This window comes from Antechinus flavipes, chromosome 1, assembly GCF_016432865.1.
Source record: "Antechinus flavipes isolate AdamAnt ecotype Samford, QLD, Australia chromosome 1, AdamAnt_v2, whole genome shotgun sequence".
Taxonomy (NCBI): Eukaryota; Metazoa; Chordata; class Mammalia; order Dasyuromorphia; family Dasyuridae; genus Antechinus; species Antechinus flavipes.
This window is the reverse complement of record NC_067398.1, coordinates 479,724,685-479,749,529: the sequence shown is the minus strand read 5'-3', so window position 1 is coordinate 479,749,529 and position 24,845 is coordinate 479,724,685. Positions and strand designations below refer to the sequence as shown.

The window sequence follows — 24,845 nt, the reverse complement described above, 5'->3', positions numbered from 1 at the left end:
GGAAAACCTGAGTTCAAATCTCATTTACTAGTTGTATAACCTTGGGCAAGACAATAGCCTCTTGCTTCAGTTTGCTCAACTGCAAAGTAGGAATAATAACAGCACCTCACTCCCAGGGTTGTCATTAGGATAAAGTGAGATAATATTTTAAAAGCACTTAGAATTAGTATCAGGCACACAGTAAATACTGTATAAATGCTAACTAATAATATTTATTCCTCTTAAATTAAGTTTATTTATACTTGTTCAATGCTGTTCAGCAGGTATTTTTTGGACATTTTATAGATTAATATTTCAACTTCTTTCCTCTTTTATGCATCAAATTCTAAATTAAGATCAGGAACTGGACCTCCTGCTTATTATATCTTTTATCACAACACGTTATGCTCTGCACACAAAGACCCAAGAAGTATATAAAGCAAGAAGCATGATAGAATTTACTAAGGTAGTAGTGTGACTGTGGCCTAATGGATAGAGAGCTGAACAGAGAGTCAGAAAGGTTACCTTTCAAGTTCTGTCTTTTGCACATATTTGTTAAAGACCCTCAAAAACTCCTATATTCTCTCAGGTATCTTCATCATCATCATCAGAATGCATGTTGTTTTATAATAATATCAAATCATTACAAAATCAAAATATCGTTATAGTGATGATAATAACAATGATTGACTATTATTACTATTATTAATCAGCAGCAGCAGCATATGGGTTGTTTCCTATGTAAGAAGCTTAAGAATATAAACCTGTACTAAGACTTTTGGAGTATCCTGCATTATAAATAATATATCATATAAAATATCATCGTAACTCTTATTATAACATATATGTATGTATTCCTTTAAAGGTTTATAAAGCATTTTACACATGCTATCTTATTTGGTCCTTCCCTCTATCCAATGAGTAGGTATTTTTATTAACCTCATTTTATGGTAGATATTAGTGAAGCAAAAAGAGTTTATGTGGCTGCCCAGGGTAACACAACTGGTAAGTTTCTGACATAGGATTTGAACTCAGGCCTTCCAAATCAAGTACTCTAACCACTACATCACCTAACTTCTATAAATTACAGAGAAATGGCTGAATATATTCCTTCATGTCTGCATCAATGAAATCTCAGGTCTACCTAGGAGATGAATTCTCCTTGTATTCTTAGCTCTTGTATTGTGTTTCATTTATGTTTTTTGCAATTACTTGGGACAGTCTCTACCCAAGCTTATATTTGCAACCAAATTATTCTTTATCTTGTCAAATTTTTGTGTATATATTATTATATACAGTATATAGTATATAGTATATACATATATACAGTATATAGTAATATAATATTATATTACTAGATATCTGGGCCACATTTACAGCTGGTATAGCCCATGATTCTGTTTTCAATAGTTAAAACCTTTTTTTAAAAAAAGTTTCCACTTTAAAGAAAATGGTTAGAAATCCCCATATTTTAAAATGTCTCTTTATTAATGGAATTAAAGTATATATTCTGTAATATAAGATGCCAGTCTGAGAGATGAGAAGCAGCGAAAATCCTTGTTATTTTCAGCCAGTTTCATATTGTACAACGAATAGCATATAACTATTAGGATATTTTAAAATTAGAAATGGCATCAAAAATTCCTAGATGTTACAAGTTTGACTTTAATTGTTCTTAATTAGCTAAGAGATTTGATTGCCTTATATAGTTTTGACATTCTCAGCTTTAGCAACCAAACCAATCATGAATTTTAAACTTATATAGAGAGTCAAAATTGTCAGACTTTTGTAAAAGAAAAAAAAGCACTTCTACCTCTTCACCAGAAAGTGTAGAATATTTTTATCACATATGTATTAGGTATCTTAATAACTGTACACATTATTATTAAAATTCTAGTCATTTAAAAGGGAAGAATCACATGCATATATGTATATGTATATATGTAATCATATATGTATATATAGTGTGTATATGTGTGTCTGTGTTTGTCTGCATATGGACATCTTTATGTACCTTATGTAAACTGAAATGAAAATATGGGAGCTGTTTCATATCTGTTCTATTTAACCATTCACTTTTGGCACATGTTTAAGAGACCTCCCCTTTTTTATATGGACTAGTACTTGGTCTCCCTATCTTGCCTAGGTTAGAAATCCAGCAGTCTCTCACAGGACCCAGTTCCAGGAGTTTTAACCTGCTCTGTTTCCACCTTGGCTGATTCACCCCTCTTTAGGCATCCTGTTAGTCCTCTACTCTTGGAAGCTCACCTTATTGGTGCCAGAGAGTGTGAACATCCAATCATCTTTTTTTAACATGGAAAAAATTAATATTTTTTTTCTTAAATTTTGAGTTCCAAATCCACTCCTTCCTATCTGCCACTTCCCCAACCATTGAGAAGGAAAATAATATCATATTGATTATATGTGTAAATATATATGTAAAGTCAAACAAAACATATTTCTACAACTAGCCATGTTGCAAAAGAAAACATATATACATAAAACAGGAAAGATAAAGAAAATATTTTAAATATGCCTCAGTCTGTTACTCAGAGTTTCTCAGTTCTCTTTTTGAAGGCAGATTGCCTTTTTCATCATAGATCCTTTGGAATTGTCTTGGATCATTATCTAGCCAAGTCTTTCATAGTTGATCATTGTTACAATATTGCTATTACCATGTGCAATGTGATTTCCTGGCTCTGCTCACTTCACTCTGCATTGATTCATATAGCCCTTCTCACATTTTTCTAAAACCATCCCCCTCATCATTTCATACAGCATAATTGTATTCCATTATAATCATATACCATAATTTGTTCTTCATTTCCCAATGGATGGCCATCTTCTTAATTTCTAATTCTTTGCTATCACAAAAAGAGCTGCTGTAAATATTTTTATACAAATAGATTATTTTCCCTTTCTTTAATATCTTTGCATAGCTAATCATCTTTAGCTGAATTTTAGCTTAGTAGTTCTAAGCTAAAATGATCTGCCTGCCTCAGTTTTCCTAGTAGCAAGAGCAAATTTGAGGTATATGCTACCATATAATATGGTTGGAAAGTTCAAAGATTTAGAGTTTCAAAAGACTTGGGTTCTGGCCCTTTCCTTTGCTACTAAGTCTCCTTATTACCTTGGTAACTATAAATAAGTCAACTTACCTTTTGAGCCCCAGTATTTTTATTTGGTGTCAGGGAGGGGAGAGTTTACAAATTTATATATTACTGCCTAATACAGATATTATGAAGAAATGGCTTTGGAAATTTTGTAAAAACCCTACTGTGTTTTATATATAACTGTGGTGCAGTGTGCTATAATAAATAAATTACTGGTCATGGAATCAGGAGCCCTGAATTCATATTCTACTTCTATCACTATCAATTAAATAAGCATTTATTCAATATCTTCTGTATGCCAGGAACTCTGCTATTTGCTGAAGCTAAAAGTACAAAGAATAAAAAAATCTCTATTCATAAGGATCCTATATTTTAATGTAAGAGACAATGAGCTACATGTAAAAATATATTTAAAAATTAGAGGGGCAGCAATTTATTATAGTAGATAGAGCACCAGCCCTGAAGTCAGGAAGACCTGAGTTCAAATCTGGTCTCAGACACTTAATACTTCCTAGCTGTGTGATCCTGGGCAAGTCACTTAACCCCAATTGCCTCAGCAAAAAAAAAAAAGTTTGATATTTCCTTCTCTATCTCATTTTACAGGTGAGAAAACTGAGACAACCAGGGTTAAATGATTTGTTCACGGTCACAAAACTAATGTGTTTGAGACTGGATTTTAATTTAGTTTGACTCCAAATTCCACACTCTGCTCCGTTTATACTATGTAGCTGCCTACCTGAAATCTTTGCTTTTTTGAATTATTAATTTAATTTAATTAAAAATATAATTTAGCAGATGTTGGTTTGGTTGCATCAACTTAAATTTCCTAAAATTTCAATCTTGCAGCAGCATCCTGTTGGCTAATCAGACAAAAGAGAGAATGAAACATTTATTCAATGATGAATTTCTGCCCTCTCTCAAACACACATACACACACACACACACACACACACACACACACACACACATTCTCTTTCTTTCTCTTCCCTTCCCTCTCTTTTTCTCTCCCTCTCTCTCCCTCCCTTTCCTCTTCCCTGTCTCTTCTTCCCCCCTCCCCTCTCTCTCTCACCACAGTCTTTCCTGCAATAACCATTTAATCTAGCTAAGCTGGTTGCCAGGTCTTACTGATTATAGTTCAGATATAAATAACTAGAGATAAACAAAGTGCAGGAATCAGTGTTTATTTTGATGATTTAGGTATTATTGGCTATTCATTTACAACCATTTGTAATTGGGGCAATGAAATAATGGAATTTATTACAGGATGCTTCATTTACCCTTGTACATGCATAATTTGAACATATTGAAGTCACAGATGTGGACTCATAAATCCTGTGTGCACACAAAGAGGTGATCTATCACTTCACCCTTAAGTTCATTCAGTTGTGGTAATGTTAGGGAGCAAGAAAATATGAATTATAACCTTTTAGATATAATTCCATAATTTCAAGCCTTAGATTGATGGATGTGTTTTTTTAATAACCTTCATTTTATTTATACTTGCTTGTTAGTAATGAATCCCTTTAATCTTCAAAAATTTGAAATTTCTTTGATAAAGTGACTTCTGACAGTCATTCATTATGGATCTGTGTTGTGTCCTGCTTTCTAGAGCTTCCAAGTTGGGGTGACAAAACATACTGAGAGAGCTTGTTTTCCACTATATAGATGGCTAGATATAGAGTCAAGAAAACCTGACTTACAACTAGGTTCTGAACATATTATCATGGGCAATTCATTTAACTCTTTTGAGTCTCAGTGCCCTCACCTATCAAATGAGGATACTATTTGTTGCAGCTCCTTCAGAAACTTATTAGTTGTATAAATCACTTAACTTATATCTGCCTCAGTTTCCTCATATGTAAAATGGGGATAATAATTGTCCTTACCTCCCTGAAAGATATGAAGATAAAATGAGAGAATATTTATAAAATGTTTTCCAAACCTTAAAACAATATGTAAATACTAGCTGTTGTCAGCATTATTATTATAACATAATATATGCAGTCAGAATGGGAATCTGACATCACCTGAAATTTTCCCATTGTTGATGAGCTCCAGTCCTATAATTCCCAGTCTTGTGAAAGGGAATGCAGAATTGATTAAATTTGCCTAATTCCATTCAATAATGAAATTAGTGAGATTTGCCCTTCATCAAGAGAGGTGATCAAAATGGTCACTTTGGCATACAAGTTCTTAGCAATAGGATGGGATTGAACAAAGGCAAAGATTTTAAGTCTTCTTGCTTCGGGCTTTTAGAATATTCTGTGGAATTAAGCTAACAATTTTCTGTAATTGATTTGTATTCTGCAGTGGAGAAAAAATGAAGTAGCAAATAACTCTTACAGCAAGATAACATGTTTCTTTACTGGACTAACTATATCCTCCATCTCCTATTTTGAACAGCATGCTTGACAGCCCAAACCGTCTCGATGAGGAACACAGATTGATTGCCAGATATGCAGCAAGACTGGCAGCAGAGACATCCTCATCTGTAAGTTTTCCTTAAGGAAAATAGTCTTCAATGATTCTTGAAGAAGTTTTGGGCAACTATCAGACTTTTTCCTTCCATTTCACATTTAGAGGTTATCTTATTATAATTCTTGTTTTCAATATAAAGTTTTATTCTTACTAATTTATTGATTTTTGTTAAGCTTTTTTATAATACCTTAGCAAAAAGTTGCATTTACATATAATTTTAAAATGGAGTAGTGCTTACTATCTTTTTCAGTTAGTCAATAAGCATTTAATATTAAGTGCCTTCTGTGAGTTAGAAAAATGATAGGGATTTTAAGATCTCATCCAATTCTAAATTCATGATGCTGTAATAAACTAGACAATATCACTCAGTAATTCAGCTGAGGATTAGAATTAAGACCAAAAGCTTATCAGTGTCCTTTCACACCCATCCCTTATACACTATTTGGACCTGGCCAAAATCAAATCCAAAAAACAAATTTCAGTTGTAGAAAAAACATTGGTTTTTTTTTTCTATTTGTAGAATTGGAAAAAAGATAGTAAAGGTAATACTGATTGAACATTTCTCCAACAGAAAGAATTAAAATCAATGTGGCACTTTATTCAAAATGCAAATGTGTGAAATAGAGGATGTCTCTGGACTTTGGCTTATTGGGAGGTGCATGGCATCTTCATTTATTTTTCATTATTCTCAGACATCATAGCTATCAGAAACAACTTCAGAGCATTCTCATTAATGATCCTGGACGGGAGCTGTATAATGACCCAAAGCAATTATCCTGGCACTTCTTCTCAATTCAGTGTATTGACCATGGCATTGTCAGATTTTCATGACTGAGAGGAATTAAAAGCTAAAAATGTACTTTTTTTCCAAAATAAAACTCAGTGGACTAGAGGTAGCATTGAAGTGTGTAAAAGATCAAAGAGCATGAATAAGGTCAATTTCATTACAGTCTTCTAGCTCATCACATTTCAGAAGAAAAAAAAAGCATGGATGAAGATTAAATCAAAAAGACTTCAGCACTGAGTGTCGGGAATACCATTTCTGTTAGATGACTAAGGCTCAGTGGGGTCAATTGGAAGGACAAAGTCATACAAGCTTCTTAGCAAATGCCTTGTCCAGTTAGTTTTTTATTTAATACTGATCTATATATTTGTTTTACTGTAAGTGGCTTTTATAGAAAGGAAGCAGTGGGTGGAAGAAGTGGTTCCTATTCTTCCAACCCTTACTCTAAGACATCCATTGCCAGTCCCTAACACTCCAGAACACTTCACTTCCCTGACTCAATGAAAATAATTTGTGGTACTTATTTACACCATATTTGTAGTAGATCAGCCAAAGAGAATATTTCACCTCACCCCTATCCCTGCTACAAATCCAGCTGCTTTGTAAATTCCCTAACAATCCTCGTAACTGAATAATTTAAAAGACTAATGGAGACAAATTTTAGCTTAATGACAGGAAAAATATTTCATAACAATTAGAACTGTCTAAAAATAGAACATTCTCAAGAGTAGTAGGTTTCCCTCTCCTTGGAGCAGAGGCATGGTAACCACTTATTGCTTATGTTTTAATAAGATTTCCTTTCAGGTAGAACTTGAACAAAATGGTAACTAAGATATCTTCCAAGGCATCAAATTCTGTGATTCAGTTAGAGATCATAGATTAAAAAGAAACATGAGGTTGGAAGATAACTTAACAACTCATTTACTTGAGTATATTTCTTTCCTTTAGAAATATCAAATTTATATCTTCCCAGGCCATGTTTTTACCTTCTTTCTCCATGCTTCTTGTATCTGATACAGCCTTAAGGGAAAGTCTAAGGTTTTTGTCTCAATAAGAAAAGAAAAGTATAGTTCAATTATGTGGCAATAAAACTAGTCAATTCAAGGAAGATTTTAGTTAATATAATTTTTTGGCATTATTTCAGTCAAGAATGGGAAGCTCTATCACATGAGCCAGATGGGCCCTTTGAATTCATTTTCATCTAGCCTATAAAACAAGAAGAAAGATGTGAAATTCCCATTTGTTTATAGTTATAAAAATGCAGTAAAGTTTAAAATTTTATTTTAAAAATTACATTTCTATAAATATACTAAATATTTTACAAGATAAGGATGTTGCCCCTGTCTTCTTTGAAGTGAATTTTTTCCTTTGTTACTATGTATTGATTTATACATTCATGTGCAAAGGAAAGAAAAAGGGATAAAGGGGATAAGGAGGGGGGGAAAGACGAGACATACAGATAGATTGTCTTTCTATATATATATCTCTGGATACAGATTATCTTTGTGTATATTTTCTTATTTTGGGTCTGTTTTGCTCTGGTTTTGTCTTTCCTTAAATATTTCTCATTCTTTCTGTTCATAGCCATATATTTTGCTTTCTCTGTGTTTTTCCCTCTCCTCATTTTCTCTACACTCTCTTCCCTTTCGATCTTTTAAACTTGAATCTAAGGGCACTGATGTCAAAATCTAATAGAAGAGAGACCACCAATCCATATATAAGAATCCTTAAAGGCAACATATTGACTTAGGTTTAAAAAATAATATTATTTATGTTTTATTATATTTTTATTTATTTTGTTAAAAAATTTCCCAATAACACTTTAATCTGATTCAGGCCACATTTGAGAGTATTGAAAGACACAGGCTGCATGTTTGACATTTCTGCTCTAAGCAGTCTAAGATTATAGCTCAGGAGAAGCTCTTCCCAGATAAACTTTAATCTTAATCATCTCCTCTGAGGTAATCTACAATTTATCTGTAATTGTCTTTTTGTACATAATTGTTGTTATGGTACCTCATAAGATTGCTCCTAGAGGAGAAGCCATGGTTTTGTGTCACCAATGTTTAGCAAGGTGCCTGCCACACTGTGGGTGTTTAATAAATGCTTATTGACTTAACTGGAGTGATCTTTATATTAGAAGATAGAAACCCAATTGATAAATGATGGACAGAAGCAGCTATACCCAAAGAAAGACTACTGGGAAATGAAACTATTTGCATTTTTGTTTTTCTTCCCAGGTTATTTTTACCTTCTGAATCCAATTCTCCCTGTGCAGCAAGAGAACTGTTCGGTTCTGCAAACATATATTGTATCTAGGATATACTGCAACATATTTAACATATATAGGACTGCTTGCCATCTAGGGGAGGGAGTAGAAGAGGGAGGGGAAAAATCGGAACAGAAGTGAGTGCAAGGGATAATGCTGTAAAAAAAAATTACCCTGGCATGGGTTCTGTCAGTAAAAAAGTTATTATAAAATAAAATTTAAATTAAAAAAAAGAAGAAGATAGAAACCATATCAAAGTCTCTTTTTTTCCGGAGTATATGTCTTGATAGAGGGTGTTTCCTCATCTAAAACTCTCTGTCTTAATGAAGTCACAGATCTAGCTCCTGACCCTATGTCTACTTTTTAGTCTTTCTTTTCTTCATTCTTAAATTTCAGACATATATTTTTTTCACATACTAATATGTGATTTTTAAAAGAAAAATTGAATTAAATTGTTTTTATTTATGTGGTCATCAGTTGATATTACTTTTCTGCTTCACAAGGCTCTGAGAGTAACTAAAGTTCCCCATACTTGATGTAAAGGAAATAATTGATTGATTATATTCACTTTTTAATTCTTATTTTTATGTGGTTTATGGTATAACTATTCAATGAGTTTATCCAATTAGTTCATTTCTCTACCCATTACTAGAGATTATAGAGCAGAAAACAAGTATTGAAAACCTCAGCTGACTTAGGGAAATTTTCTATTCATCATTTACATATAAAATTTTCACAGGATAATACTATTATATATCCATTGGAATAAATAATAATAAAACTATTAAATGTTACTAATGTTAGCAATATTATAGTTTAATATTTGTAAAGTTCTTTACTCTTAATATTTTCCCTTTTTAAAAAAATTTGCACTCCCAACACCTAGCATAATTTCTAGCAAGTACATAGTAGATATTAAATAAGTAATTATTAATTGATTAAATCCTGTTTAGCAGACAACATAAGTATTATAATCTTATTTTATATAAATTTATATATATAGACATATATAATTTATATATAGGTATTATAATCTTACTTTATATAGAAAAAAATGAGGCTTTAAAAGATAAAAATATTTTCTCTGTGATCACACAACTACTATTAGATGTGTCTAATGTTTAAAATCAAGTCTTGCACTTAAATATAGATACATACATATTCTCTGTAATTATTATAATAATTATAGCATTTATGTCTGGCATTAAGTTTTTCAAAACCTTTTATATTATTTTTATTTATTATATATCAATAGGTAGATATAAATACAGATAAACTTAGAACAGCCCTATGTTGTAAGTAATATTATTTTCTTCATTTTGTGAATGAGGAAACTGAGTCTGGAACAGAATTCTAACTTGTGTTTCTGACTCTGTCTGACATTCTATCAACTCTGACATCGGGCTCTCAATAAATATTTACTACTTGGCTCTAAGTCCAAAATTCTTCCAACCATACCAGCTTTTTTTTATTTTATTTTGTTGATTTCCCATTTGGTTTTCATAAAAAATACATCTTTTCCACACATCTCAGCATAACTTACAAAGATTTTATTGAGATTCTTCAGGGAAGATTCACTGTGATGGACATGGTTTTGTATTCCCTAATATTAAATATTTCATATCATGTCTTTTACAGCAGCCTAGTCAGCAAAGGGGTGCTTCTGATATCTCTTTCACCATTGATGCAAATAAACAACAAAGGCAGCTGATTGCAGAACTTGAAAACAAGAACAGGTAAGAGCTTTTAAGCCATATTGGCATTTTATTCTTACTTTATCATTATTCATTTGGATTGTACTTTAAAATCTTTACCTGTCTTCTCCTATCAGTTATCACTCTTAAAAGAAGAGGAAGTATTCCTTATTATTAATGAAAGTTGTTTACTAAATTGTGAAAAACTAGTTTTATGAAGCTATATGATAAAGTTTTGCTTTTATATGAATTTTTCAAATATTTTGTTGTTAATATTTAATGAATGTTTTAAGTTTCTAGTCAAATCATGATCTTTCTCACTCGCTTTTGCTAAATCCATCAGTTTCCCAGGCCCAAGTTTTTACTTTTCTTCCAACCGAGTTTCAATTCAGTGCCAATTCTGTTTTGTTTTCTTTTATTTTTAATGAAAAAAACACTATTACCTCTCTCTCCCATCTCTTTTTGCCTTTTAAAAAAAGAAATATGAAATTCTTATTACAAATTTGTATAATCAAGGAAAGGGCATCTAAGTGGCATAGTAGATAGAGTGATATATCTGAAGTATCTTCCTGAGTGCTGGCTTCAGACACTTATTAGCTGTGTCAGCTAACCTTCCTAAATTGCAATTTCCTCATCTATAAAATGAAAGGACTGGACTAGATGAGTTCTTGTCCCTCCAATTCTAGATCAGTGATTCTGTAATATAATAAATTTTACATTGCTTGCCTTCTCAGTGGGTAGGAGAGGAGTTAGAAAGAGGAAAAAAATTTAGATCTCAAATTTAAAAAAGGTAAATGTTTAAAATGAATAAATAATTCTTAGAATAAATAATTTTATAGTAACTTTTTGTCATTTTCCCATTTTTAAATGTGGTAGTTTGTAAAGATGATTGGCCCTTATGTCTTTCCTTTCTATATTCTCTTCCTTGATCTTATCTTCTTCCAAAGCTCAACAACATAACTGAATTAGCAATAAAGAGGGCATTCACTAAGAAGTTGATTGATTGATTAAACTTGGCTAACTTATATGTCATATCTCAGCAATGGCTTTCTTGGTAAAGTTACCACAAAGAAAATCAGAGGGAATGGAGTTCAATATTCAATTTCTGGAACTGAAAGATAAGAGGGCCTCCATGTAGTATTAATATCCTGATAAAAATCATTAACACCACAGGTTAATATTCATTTGATTAATTTAATAGCAATGTAAATATAAATAATTAGAAATGTTTAAATTGTATTTGATATATTATTTGATTCATACTCTTTGTAAATGTTTTTAAACTATTGAGCTTGTATTAGCTCAATCTAAAACTTTTAGTAATAACCTGTTCTTTCCATATTTTATCTTATGTTATTTTTTATAATTTTTCTTTTTAATTTCTTCAGTGTGTTTACTATCCATTTTGTTATAATTTGAGTAAATGTTAGTATTGTTTCTGGTTCTGTTCATGGTGTGTTTCAATATGTTTTCCTTTTGGCATTTTGACTTTAATCATTTTTGGTCTGTTATACAAACAGAAACTCAGACACACAGAGTTTTCTTTTGAGACTTTTTAATAATTTTATTTCTTTGGGTCATTTCTATTTTTGAAAGTGATATTAAGCTTTTCCTATTGCTTGTTTTTATTTTCTTGGAAATGATGAAACTTCTATGTTTTAGAATATTTATTTTGACCTTAATTTTAAGAGTTTATAAAATATCAAAATCCAGACCTATTCAATTCCTTAGCAATGATTTTTAATACTTCACATATAAGTTACTTTACCTCATTCGATGTTTTCCTAGAATAGTACCAACATTCAGTACTAAGTAAGCATATGCTGCAGATTAGCTGAGTGGACCATAAGCTTTTGCTACTGTATCAAAACAAACATACCCTCACACACATTAGTTTTAATATTCATTTGTTCAGGCCTAAAATGAGACTGGAGACTTTTTGCCTACAGGTTTTGGATTACAAATTCTGAGTAAATAATAGGATAGTGAGATAATAAATTTAAAGCTGGAAGAGACATTAAAAGCCTCTTATCTACTAATTCATTTTACAGATAAAGAATGTGAGCCCCAGAGAAGTGACTTGCTGGAGGTTACAAAAGTACTAATTATTAAAACCAGGAATCCAATTTCTGTCCAAATTCAGATCTCTGTATTTTTTTCTCTAAAGTCAGTCAGTCAACAAGCATTTATTAAGTGCTTATTATGTGTCAGACACTGTGCTAAGTTAAACAAATTTTACTATTTTGATGATTTAAAAAAAAATTCCCTAAAAGAATGCACTTTGCTCCTTAAATATAGACCCTCATCATTAAATGTTCTTTGGTGAGTATGGGATTAGCTTCTAATGTAAGAATATGACTGTTTGACCACAGGAATTTTTCTTGCCTCTGGAGAGATGTAGCCGCATCAAAATTGGAATATAAGAGCAATTTGGTTATACATGGTAACCTTCAATTTACGTAGCTCTGGGAACAAGAATTTTACAATACAGAAGAAGGGCTGTAAGGAATTTAGCAGTAAACAGTTAACCAAATAGAATTTTCCTACTTTTTATTGATGGTATACAATCTTCCCACTCACTTATTCTTGAGCTCAAATCTCAAGCTCATTTTTTCCTTCTCACTCACTGCTCCACATATCAGTCATTTGCCAAGATGTCATTTTTCTGTACCAAAAAATCTATCTTCCATCTTGTCCTCCTTCTTCAATAATAACTAATTTTATATAGCCCTTTAGGATTTGAAAAGTGCTTGGCAATTCATGAACTCATTCAGGTTTCAAAAGAACACCAAGAGAAATGGAAGAGCCTTCAGTAGACATTTGAACCATCCCATACATGAAAGGAATCTTTATTTAATCTATCTGATAAGTAGAAACTATTTGAAGCTCTTTACCCCCCCTGTTTTGAGAAAGCCCATTCTACTTTGCATTTTTTTTCATAATTCAATTTTTTTCTAGTTTCAAATTCACCCCTTTCTTCCTCCATTAAGAAGGCAAAAAATACCTTCTTTACACGAAATCATGCAAAACAAATTTCCACATTAACCCTGTCCTGGAAAAGAAAAAAAAGCAAGGAAAAAAAAAGAGAAAATATATGCTTCAATTTGCTTACTTAATCCATCAGTTCTCTGTTTTTAGCTGAATCACATTTTTTCATTATGAGTCCTTTGGAATTGTATTAGGTCATCATGATCATCAATTACTATGTCTTTTCCAGTCAATTATAATTACAATAGTGCTGTTACTGACTAAATGGTTTCTCTGGTTCTCACTTTACTTTGTATCAGTTTATATCTGTCTTTTCAGGTTTCTCTGAAACCATCCCCTTCATTATGTTTTACAGCACAAAAGTATTCCATCACAATTATATATCATTCAACCATTCCTCAATTGAGGGGAATCCCCTCAATTTCCAATTTTACATTGCAAAAAACTTCTATAAATATTTTTGTCCATGTGGATCCTTCTCCTCTTTTTTTGATCTCTTTGGATATAGAATTAGTAATAGAATTGCTGGGTCAAAAGCTATGAACAGTCCAATAGCTTTTTTAGCACATTCTACTTTAAGATAAGGCAAGTAGGTGGCTAAGTAGAAAAAGTGAAAGACTCTTCTTCTTGAATTCAAATCTGGCCTCAGACATTTATTCCTTGTGTGACCCTGAGCAAGTCACTTAATTTTACCTCAGTTTCCTTATCTATCAAATGAGCTAAAGAAGGAAATGGCAAATCATTCTAGTAACTCTGCCAAGAAAATGCCAAATAGATTCATGAAGAGTTGGACACAGGTGAAAAATTATTTTAAGATAGTTCTTGTTATGAAGTTTTCCTTGACTTCAAATCTAAATTGACCTCCTCTTAACTTCTACTTATTGCTCCTGGTTTTGCTCTCTGGAGCCTAATCATAATAAGTCTAATCTACATTTGAGCCTTGTACACACTTTTAAGACAGTTGTTGTATTCAATTTGAGTTTTCTCTTCTTCAGTTTCAATATCTTCAGCATGAATTCAAGTTGATATTTTTTTGGTACATAGTACAAGATTTTATATTTATCTCTAATGAATTTCATCTTATTATATTCATCACATTGCTCTAGTCTGTCAAGATTATTTTGGATCTTGACTGTCATCCAGTATGTTCATTAGCACTCCCAATTTTGTGTTATATGCAGATTTGAAGAGCCTGCTTTCAATGGTTTTATCAAAGTCATTGTTACAAATATTCAACAGCTCAGGGCCAAGCATAGATTCTTGGGGTTCTCTGCTGGAATTTTCCTGCCATATAAACTATGGCCAAGATATTCTAGGAAATGAGATTATCTTATTCTCAATGAGTCCTGTTTTCAGTGAATTCATGTTGTCTCTTTTTAATCACCACTCCTTATTCTGATTGTTCATCAACTATTTCTTTAATGATCAATTCTAGACTTTTTCCAGGAATCAGACTTAAGTTCATTGGTCCATAGTTTGCTTATACTGTTTTTCTTTAAAAAAAAAAATTGGGACAATATTTGTCCTTCTTGAGATGCCTTTTCCATTTTCCATGACCTTTTAAATATTATTTACAGTGGCTCAGCAATGACATCTGGCAACTCATTCAGGACTTGAAGATATTATTCATCTGGGCCAGATAACATGATTCATTCTGTAGAAAATTAAATCAGACCTTAGAGAAGTTAAGTGAGTTCACAAAGCAAGTAAGTATGTGAGGTAGAATTTGAACCCAGGGCTTTTTGATTCCAAGTGCCACACTTTATTCACTGTATTTCAGATGTTCAGAATCTTATCATTTCTCTGGCATAGTTATAAAAAAATACAATATAATAAATATATGTTATATAATATGTATCATATATAGCATAATAAATATCCTGAATAATTTCTCTTTTTCCCCAGGAGTCTATCTTTCACAAAGCTGACAATCAACAATCACTTAATCCACAAGCATTTTTAAGTATTTATTACTAAAAAACACTTAGGGCACTTAGGTAGAACAGTGGATTTTGAGCTGTGGTGAGAGTAGATAGGCCTAATCAGGAAGGACTGAGTGCAAACTCAGTCTCAGACACTTATTATGTGACTCTGGGCAAGTTACTTAACTATTATTTACTTCAGTTTCCTCAGTTTGAAAGTGGGAGTTGTAATAGCACTTACCTCCCCCAAGGTTGTTATGAGGATCCAATGAAAGGTTTGTAAAGTGCTTAGTAAGTGGCTAGGTAGCACAGGGCATAGAGTTCCAGGCCTAGAGTCAAGAAAACTCATGTTCCTGAGTTCAAATTAGGCCTCAGACACTTACTAGCTGTGTGATCCTGGTTGCCTCAGTTTCTCATCTGTTAAATGAACTGGAGAAGGAAATGGCAAACCATCCCAGTATCTCTGCCAAGAAAACTCCAAATGATATCACAAAAAAATCAGACACAATTGAACAACAACATAGTGCTTGATACTTAATATGTGGAATGTAAATTCTAGCTATTGTCATTACTAGTAGTAGTGGTAGTAGTTATGACAAGCTCTGGATAGTCAAAGAAAAAATAAAAACTTTAAAATATCTGATTTGGGAGACATAGACATATATAAGATATAGACAAGCCATACAATGTAGATACAGGGTAACCTGTAAGGAAAAGTCACTAATAACTGAGAATAATGAAAAGCTTCCTAAAGATGCTCATACTTGAGCCTTGAAGGGAAGTAGGTGAGGAGGGAAAGAATTTAGAGCACTGGGAAAAGCCAGTTAAAAGACATGAAAATGGGAGACAGAGAATTATATTTGAATAATAATAAACAGGCTGGTATGACTAAACTACAAAGGGTTATTGAAAAAAAAACAAAAATACAGATTAAAGTAACAAAGAACTGCTAGAGTATATCCGGGGAAAGGATACTATGTCTAGACCTGCACTTAAGGAAAATCATATTGGCATCTGGGTGAGTGATGGGTTAGACTTTCGGGAGACCTGAAACAGAGAGGACAATAAGGGAGCTATCACAGATATCCAGGAGAAAGGTGATGAGACCAAAATAATTTATGGGACTGAACAAAAGTTTCTGTAATTGCCTATATTGGTGGTGGGATAAATCATAACTTCATTAACCTGACATTGAAGGCTTTTCACAATTTGGTTCCAATCTACCTTTTGAAAGTTTTATATTACTCTTCTCTCATAATCTTATCTCTTGCCATCTCCTATCTCGGTGTATTTTACATAAGCATTTCATAAGCCTATAAAAGTGTCTTGGGGCAGCTAAGTGATACAATAGAGTCAAGAAGGCAACTCTGGGCAAGTTACTTAGTTCTGTTTGCCTCTGTTTCCTTATCTGTAAAATGAGCTGAAGAACCATTCCAGTATCTTTGCTAACAAAATCCTCAAAAAGGAATCTGAAAATGACTAAAGAACAACTATTTCTACATATTCTCCTGTTGAAATCTTTCTCTTACTGGATCAAATTTTCCATGTTTAGAGTGTCAGCTATTGCTGACAAAATTAATGATTCTTTAGCATTATAAGTGTTAAAAATGGAAGGGGAAAAAAAATCTTTCTCTTCCTGCAAAGGTTAACATCTCTTTTCTTCATAAAGCCATCCTTTATGCCCCCCAGCAGAAAATTCTCTTTCTTTCTTTTCCATTTTGTCTGCATTTCTCCTTTTATTTATCACAATCTACATGTATGGGTCTTTTACCCTTAGATTTTAGATCATAAACTCCACAGGAACATATTAGCCAGGCGTTGTGCTAAGTATGAGTGATCCCATGGAATTTTTTGACAATCACCAGAATGGTTTGCCAGTCTATAAGTTTTTCTGTGAGGTTTTTAATGTAACTATTTCTTTGTTTCCTTTTTTTCTCTTATTGTTGTTCTTTTACTTTATTTGGAACATTTGTTGCCAGTTTGAAGGGACAAAGAATAGCTGGACTTGATCATTGCTGCTCATCTACTCATCTAGAGAGTAAGAGTAACTTTCTGATAGACCATAAGGTTAAAGACTTGTGTCGTTAGTAAATAAGTAGCATTCTTCAACTCTCATCTTTGAGTCTATGCACAGCATTTATGCCTAAGAATGGTCTTGGTAAAGCTTAAGATTCCACTGTTTCTCTGTGAGTCTGAGGGAATATTCTAAGGAAAGTTCATTGTAAATCAAAAAGCATCAGACAATTTTGATTATTATCAGTAAAATTCCATAGCTGGAAAAGAACTGACAGATTCAACCCCTTTATTTTACAGAATAGGAAACTGAGTCCTAGAAAGGGGCCAGTGGCTTAGTGAAAATCAGGCTTTAATTACACTTTATATCCTTGAGGCAATATTTCCAAATGGCTTGCACTTCTATGACTCTGACTATTCATCTTCTATTCATTGTGATTTGTTTCTTCTAAGTGATTTTTTTTCTTCTTCATATTACTGGATGGGGAGTTGACCAAGAGCAGGTGCCTTTCCTGGAGGGTGTGATATCTTGTGACCCCATCTAATGGCTCTTGACAAGCTGTGGAACCATTTGCTTTCCACAGTTTGTGTCTCCTTTATGGTCTGCCTAATATCTACCTAAATGTAATAATAGCCAAGGCACCAACATCAATAATGGGTTGTGTTGCCTCAATCCCTGACAAAGGTCACACCAATAGCACTCTTGTATTATCCATCAATTCAATTATAGCTCATCCTTTTAAAAGCACTTTCCTGAAAAAGGCTGCCACATTTAGCTCCATTGTTAGGTTGAAAATCTGTAGAATAAAAAATGAAACTTTACCTAATTGAAGATTTAAAGAACCTCTGATCTTTTGATTATCAGATAAATTCAGGGCAAAGAATTTCATTTGGGGTTATAGTACAGGTTATCTAATTCTGCAAAATGAGCATCATTTATCTTTATTTTCTCTTAAAGAAGCTCTTCAGTTTGAATTTTTGTTCATACTGCTTGGTTCCTAGTGTGGTACTGAATAATTGAGAAACATGTTTTTGTCTTTTAAGAAAAATATTTCTTAATCCACTTTTTAAAACTAAAACTGACACCTTACTTTAAGACCTTACTCAAATTTAAGTCCTAATCATAGTAACAGTCCCAGTGATTTACAATACTCAACAATAGAAAATCTTGAAGAATTAGATATATTTCAAATAGAGTTTTATTTTCTCATTTCTCAAAAAATATATCAACTAGATGAAGCAAAAAGTCTGATATAACATGATGAATATTGTGAAATATTGTGAAGAAGAAAGGCTCTAAGCCCCAAACTTCAATATTCAGAATGAGAATGAGGAATTCAAAAGATAAGCAATATATATATATATATATAATATTATATATTATACATATATTACATATACATATGTACACATATATATATACACATATATATAATCCATGCTTGTATTTTAAATTCAGAGAACCCCATTTTTCATGATATGTAGGTATTTATATTAGATCAAATCAAGTTATAGTGCATGTGTTACAATGTCAGTAACAAAGATATGGACAAATTTTCAAAAGGGAAACACAGTTTTCCAATTTTGTGTAGGGCTTATCATTGGCTTGGTCTGTCCTCAGTGTATAAACCTTCCTTTGTTTTGTTAGTTTGATTTGCCCTGACCTTAGCTGTCATTGATCTAACTCATGGTTTCTGACTTTATCTTTCTCTCCTAAGAGAAATCTTACAGGAGATCCAGAGGCTACGACTGGAGCATGAACAGGCTTCCCAGCCTACCCCAGAGAAGGCCCAACAGAATCCTACTCTCCTAGCAGAGCTCCGTCTTCTCAGGTAAGTAAGGAATTTCACCAATGTGAAGGGAAACATTTTTCTTGTTTCTTTAATTGAAATAGATATCTTATGTACCTACTGAGTGAAAATAAATTAGTCTTAGTTTACAGCTAGCTCCAGTTTATTTGTTTTGTTGTTTTAATTTTACTTGATAATTAGAAACATCATACACCTGGATGATCAAATTGCCTTTCATGTTCTTTCTTTTATGGCTAACATTAAAAAAAAATGATGTTCCTTTTATGCTCCTCTACTGAAAAAAAATCTAATTGTCTACTTGTTCTACCTGCTGAGCTACGTTTTCTTTTATTCATAGTTTTGATAAATCAATATATAATTACAAAATCAAAAAATATTTCCCCATATTTTTTCCAGAAAAAAAATGTATTCATTAAATGCTGTTGCACATCCTCCATCTCTCCAAGAGCAGGAAGGTAGGCAGCTTGTGTTAGATATAATCTGGTAATTAATAAGTGAAAGAATATCAATAAATCTACAAAAATAAAAGAGATTACTTCTCAGTGACTTTTTGTTGTTCATATAACTAGATGGGAAGTTAACCAAGAGCAGGTGCCTTTCCTGGATAGTGTGATATCTTGTGACTCCAATTTAATGGCTCTTGACAAGCTGTGGAGTCATTTGCTTTCCACAGTTGGTGGCTCCTTTATGGTCTGTCTAATGTCCCTTTAAATGTAATAATGTTGCTAAGTCCATTCAGAGCACAAAACCAAAAATCCAGGAAATGTCAGAATAGGGGTGAGAGGGAAAGTTGTACATTATTTGGCTTGAAAACATGTCTAGAATTTGAGATGAATAGAGAGCAGAGTTAAGAAAACAACAAAGAGGAAAGAGTGTGTCATTCCCTGCCTCAAGAAGCTTCCATGGCTCCCTATTACCTCTAGAATTAAATTCATATTCTTCTGTTTGAGATTTAAAGACTTTCACAGTTTGGTCCCAGATTCCTTCTATGTTGTTTACCCACTATTTTTTCCACCTCCTCTAAAATCTAAGAAGACTCTCTTACTTGTTCCCATTTCTTTCCTTTTCTCCCAGCCATTCCTTTAATCATGTTATCTGCCTCCCCCATGCCTAAAATATTATCTCTTTTCACTTTTACCAATTGAAAGCCTTAGCCCCCTTCAAATTGAGTGCAAGTACTAACCCTGTGCTACAAAAGGCCTCCATTGTCATTGCCTCCTCTCATATTTTGTATTTATATAAATATCCTGGTCCTACTTGTCTGTGAATATTTTACAGTCCTCACATTCACCTCCATCAGTAGAATGTAAGTTCTTTCAGAACAGGAAAAGTCTTATTTTTGATTTGTATAACACTTAACAGAGTATCTGGAATATAATAGGTGCTTAATAAATGCTTCCTGTATGTTAGATGGATTAAGGTGCTTCCACTATAGACAATTATCTCCACACAGAGGATCAACTCAAAAAATTCCTGTTGTATGATAGAAGATTACAGAACACTCTTTCCCTCTCTCCATACACATATATAATACATCTATGAACTCTGACAATTGTAGTTTATTGGCAAAAAAAAATTAGCTAAGTGAAGTGACTTGAACCAAGAGAACATGGTACACAGCAACAACAAGATTATGTGATGTTCAGTTCTGATGGACATGGCTTTTTTCAACAATGAGATGAGCCAAGGCAACTCCAATAGACTTGTGATGGAGAGAGCCATCTGTATCCAAAGAGAGGACTATGGGGACTGAATATGGATCACAACATCGTATTTTTATCTTCTTGTTGTTTGCTTGCTTCTTTGTTTTTCTCATTTTTTCCCCTTTGATCTGATTTTTTTGGTGCAGAATAATAAATGTTTAGAAGAATTACACATGTTTAACCTTTCTGGATTATTTGCTGTCTAGTTGGGGGAGGAAGAAAAATTTGGAACATAAGGTTTTACAAGGATAAATGTTGAAAACTATTTTTGCATGTGTTGTGGAAAATTAAAAACTATTATTATTAAAAATAATTTTAAAATGATTAAAAATGTACATTTAACCCAAAATTCTTTGATTTATTGGCATAAAACAATATTTTAGCATTTGAAATTCTGTCCCAAATTTATTTTCTCCTTCTCACTCTAGGTAATAGGAATTCTCCTTTTGAGCCCTTATATGGCAAAAAGAAAAACAATGAATTTCTCTCTGTGATTGAAGATGAGAGACCTATTTCTATTTCTCTTGAGAGAAATGGGATCAGAAATCCCAATGCTGATGAATTCAGTTCAACAAGAATATATTAAGTACTTGCTGTGTCCAGTGCAGTGCACTGTAGGAGATAGCATGCTGTAGTAGACAAAGAGCTGGTCTGGGAGTAAAGAAGATCCTATTCAAATCCTAATTCCAATTTACTTGCTGTGTGGCTTTGGCCAAGTCATTTAGCATTGCAATGCCCAGTAATGTCTCGGGGATTATAAATTTCAGAGCAGGTGCCAAACTACATTGGCAGAATGAATTTCCTATACTGATGAAATCAAAAGGTTTGATTTTTCTCTTATCTCTCTCTCCCAAAATGTGCAGAATATACTTTGCTGCTAGGCATTGGGAATACAGGAAAGAAAAAGTAACTAGTCCCCACCTTTAAAAAGCTTAAATTGTGGAAAGACATGGTAGAAAATAACTTTTTAGGTGAGAACATTGGGCCTGAAATCAGGAAGGTCTGAGTTCAAATTTGCCCTCAGAAACTTACTAGTCATGTGACTCTAAATAAGTCACTTAACTTCCATTTGCCTCAGTCTCTTCATCTATAAAATGAGGATAGTAATAGCACCTACTTACCAGAATTGTTATAAAGAGAAAATACAGCAAATATTTGCAAAGCCTTTTGCAAGTTCTCTCTGTAAAGGCTAGCTATTATTACATAAAAATAGGTCAAACAGGGTAGCCTGAGGTATTCAGGAAAAATATTCAAGTAAAGTAGGATCATCTATATTGAGGTGAAGGGAAAAATCATGGACATTCCTCACCAAAAAGTTGGAGATGATCTTGTGTTCTTCCTTCTTCTCTTCCTTCCTCCCTCCCTTTTTTTCTTCCTCCCTTCTTTCTTCCTTCCTTCCTTCCATCCTTTTTTTTCCCCAAGAAACTCATTAAATCTTAACTAAAGCATAGAATGGTTGTGAGCTGTATCCATAAGCATAATGCCTGCAATAACGAAATCATAAATGATTTGAAGCATTAAAGAAAGACTAAAAATTATTCACTGAAATCACCATTGTGCCCATATTTCATATGGTATGAGTATGGTTAGTAGGAATTAAAATTCAGAGCCTTTTCAGGTTTTGTAAAAAGATATCCTATCTGAGTTCATCTCATTAGATTTACAGGCTTCTTTTAGATTGTTGCAGAATTCACATAGCAGTCCTTTCTTTCATCTGTCATAAAATTTTTAAAACACTGGTTCTCAAAGTATGGTCCAGAGCATCATGAAAGTCTCTAAAACCTTTTCAGTGTATCTATAAATTCAAAATAGTTTTTATTTCTAATATAATAAATATGATTCACATAAACAAAAACTCTTTGGACAGATGCTCAATAATTTTTAATGGACTGAGAACAAAAGTTTGAGAACAATTGATTTAAAGGACGCTGGTCAGATTCTAAAAGTCCTCATCCTAATTTATAAACCCTCCATTTGTGAGATTAATACCAATCATCTAATTTTAAATTGGTCCCTGCCAATATTTTACCTAATTGCCTATGTATAACCTATATCTGATTGCTTACTATCTCAGGGTGGGGAGGAGGATGAAAAGAGAGGAATAGAATTTAAAATTCAAAATTTTAAACTTGTTTTAATATGTAATTGGAGGGAAAGTTAAATCTTAATTTAAAAAAATAAATTAGTTCCTTCCCCATCCCTAATCTTTTTTTATGTATAAATATTGCTACATAAAGAACACACATTGAATTGTGTGTTCCCAGCTTTGAAACCAAGGGCCCTAGTGCATTCAAGCTAGGGAAATAAGTCAATAAGCTTTTATTACAGGGATACAAATTGAAAAAGATAGACAGTCCTGTCCTCCAGGAGCTTACAATTTAATGGGGAAATAATTTATAAAAAGGAAGATGAAAAGAATGTAAGGTCTGGCAGAGGGACACAGATATGATGGGGAAATCCAAAGAAAAACAGCTGAATTAGAAATGAAGAAATGAGAGGCCTGAGTACACTTCTTAAATGGAGTACCCCATCCTCCAGACAATTGCAGCAGCCTGTAGGAAGTAGATCTTGGAATCGGTGATCAATTCCCAAAGATTTCTGAGATTTTCTGTTCTAGAAAATTATATCTTGAAAAATTCTTACATGTTTTTCTACAATCTCTCATAAATGAGATTAATATGGTCAGATAAAATATAAATGACATTTTATGTAAAAAAATCATTTATTGAATACCTATATGTCTGTATCTGCAACAAGCATAAATGTAGTCTTCAGTCTTTAAGTTTATGAGCTATGACAGATGACACTGACATAATCAGGGACATTCAGACAATAACATAAGCTAATAAGTCAATTTGATAATCAAGTTGTGATTGGTATATTTGTCACAGTTCTTTATGATCTTACAGTGATGATAATAAATAGTAGATAGAAAGTTGGCCTTGCTTTCTAGACTTGCTTTTGACACATACTAGCCCTCTGACAAGAGTAAGCTTGATCAGTGTCCAAGACAAGTTTATAAAATAGTGAATTACATATAAATTATTGACTTCTTTTAGTGGAAGTAATTTTCATATTGTATAAAGTCGAAACCAATGGTTTTCATAGGTTTTGATTGCAGAACCCCTTTTATTTTATTAGGGATTCCAAAGAATTTTGTTGGGTTAGATGTATTGATAATTACTTTATAGAAATTAAAACATGCTAGTATTATTATAAAAATAATTTTGACCTCGCAGACCCTCTGAAAAAGTCTCAGAAAAAACCCATTGAGAATCACTGCCTTTTACCAATGAACTCACATGTTTAAATTTAGGCAGGGGGGCGGAGAGGGGGGGAAATCAGATTTTTAAGGTTCTTGGAAATTTGTTATAAACATTTCCAGGTATTAAACAATCTGCCATAGAAGATTTTCAGTATAACATAAGTGATTGCAAGGGATAATGCTGTGTAAAAATTATCCTGGCATGGATTCTGTCAATACAAAGTTATTATTAAATAAAATTAAATTTAAAAAAAAAAAAAGATTTTCAGTATAATTCAAATCACCCAAAGTTTACAAAGTGCCTACTGTGTGGAGAATCTTGTGCTAAACTCTAAAAGAGATTCGAATTTTTAGGTAGGATATAGCCTCTCCCTTCAGAAGTGACATGTAGATATGTAAAATTTTTTTTTAAATATTCAAGATAAACCCAATTATATTTAATGAAATAATCTAAGAAGTTTTCTGAATATCCTTCATTTGATAATGTGGTTGGCCACCTGCAGCCTTTTCCTTTCTTTATTTCATGATAGTAGATATATATGTCTGCTTTCCCAGATTTTATGAGCACAAAGCATTTTGAATCATTTGCATCAGCCCGAAGTGAAAAGATACCCTTGATTTTATTGTTGTCATTGTGTGAGACTCCTAAATTTTTAGAAGTCATCATTAACTCAGTGGCTCAAGGCAACACTGACATTAGGAGAGCTAAATAATTTACAACCAAGCCATAGGAAAGCACAGTCCACCTTGAAAGCATCCACCAAGAACATTTGGAGAACTCTCCGCCTGCAAGAATAAATTATGTCTTTACCTTGGCTTGTCTTAT

General features: G+C 32.7%; 1 protein-coding gene across 28 annotated transcripts in view; it reads left to right on the top strand.

Moving 5' to 3' along the window:
• The window catches only part of DTNA (dystrobrevin alpha), a 478,032-nt gene that overhangs the window by 416,448 nt on the left and 36,739 nt on the right, over nt 1-24,845 (top strand). For all 28 annotated transcript variants that reach the window (XM_051970241.1, XM_051970242.1, XM_051970238.1 and 25 more), the window contains 3 exons: nt 5,496-5,583; nt 10,262-10,359; nt 18,959-19,072. In XM_051970241.1, coding sequence (XP_051826201.1) covers nt 5,496-5,583; nt 10,262-10,359; nt 18,959-19,072 — 300 coding nt within the window. The remainder of the gene's footprint in view (nt 1-5,495; nt 5,584-10,261; nt 10,360-18,958; nt 19,073-24,845) is intronic.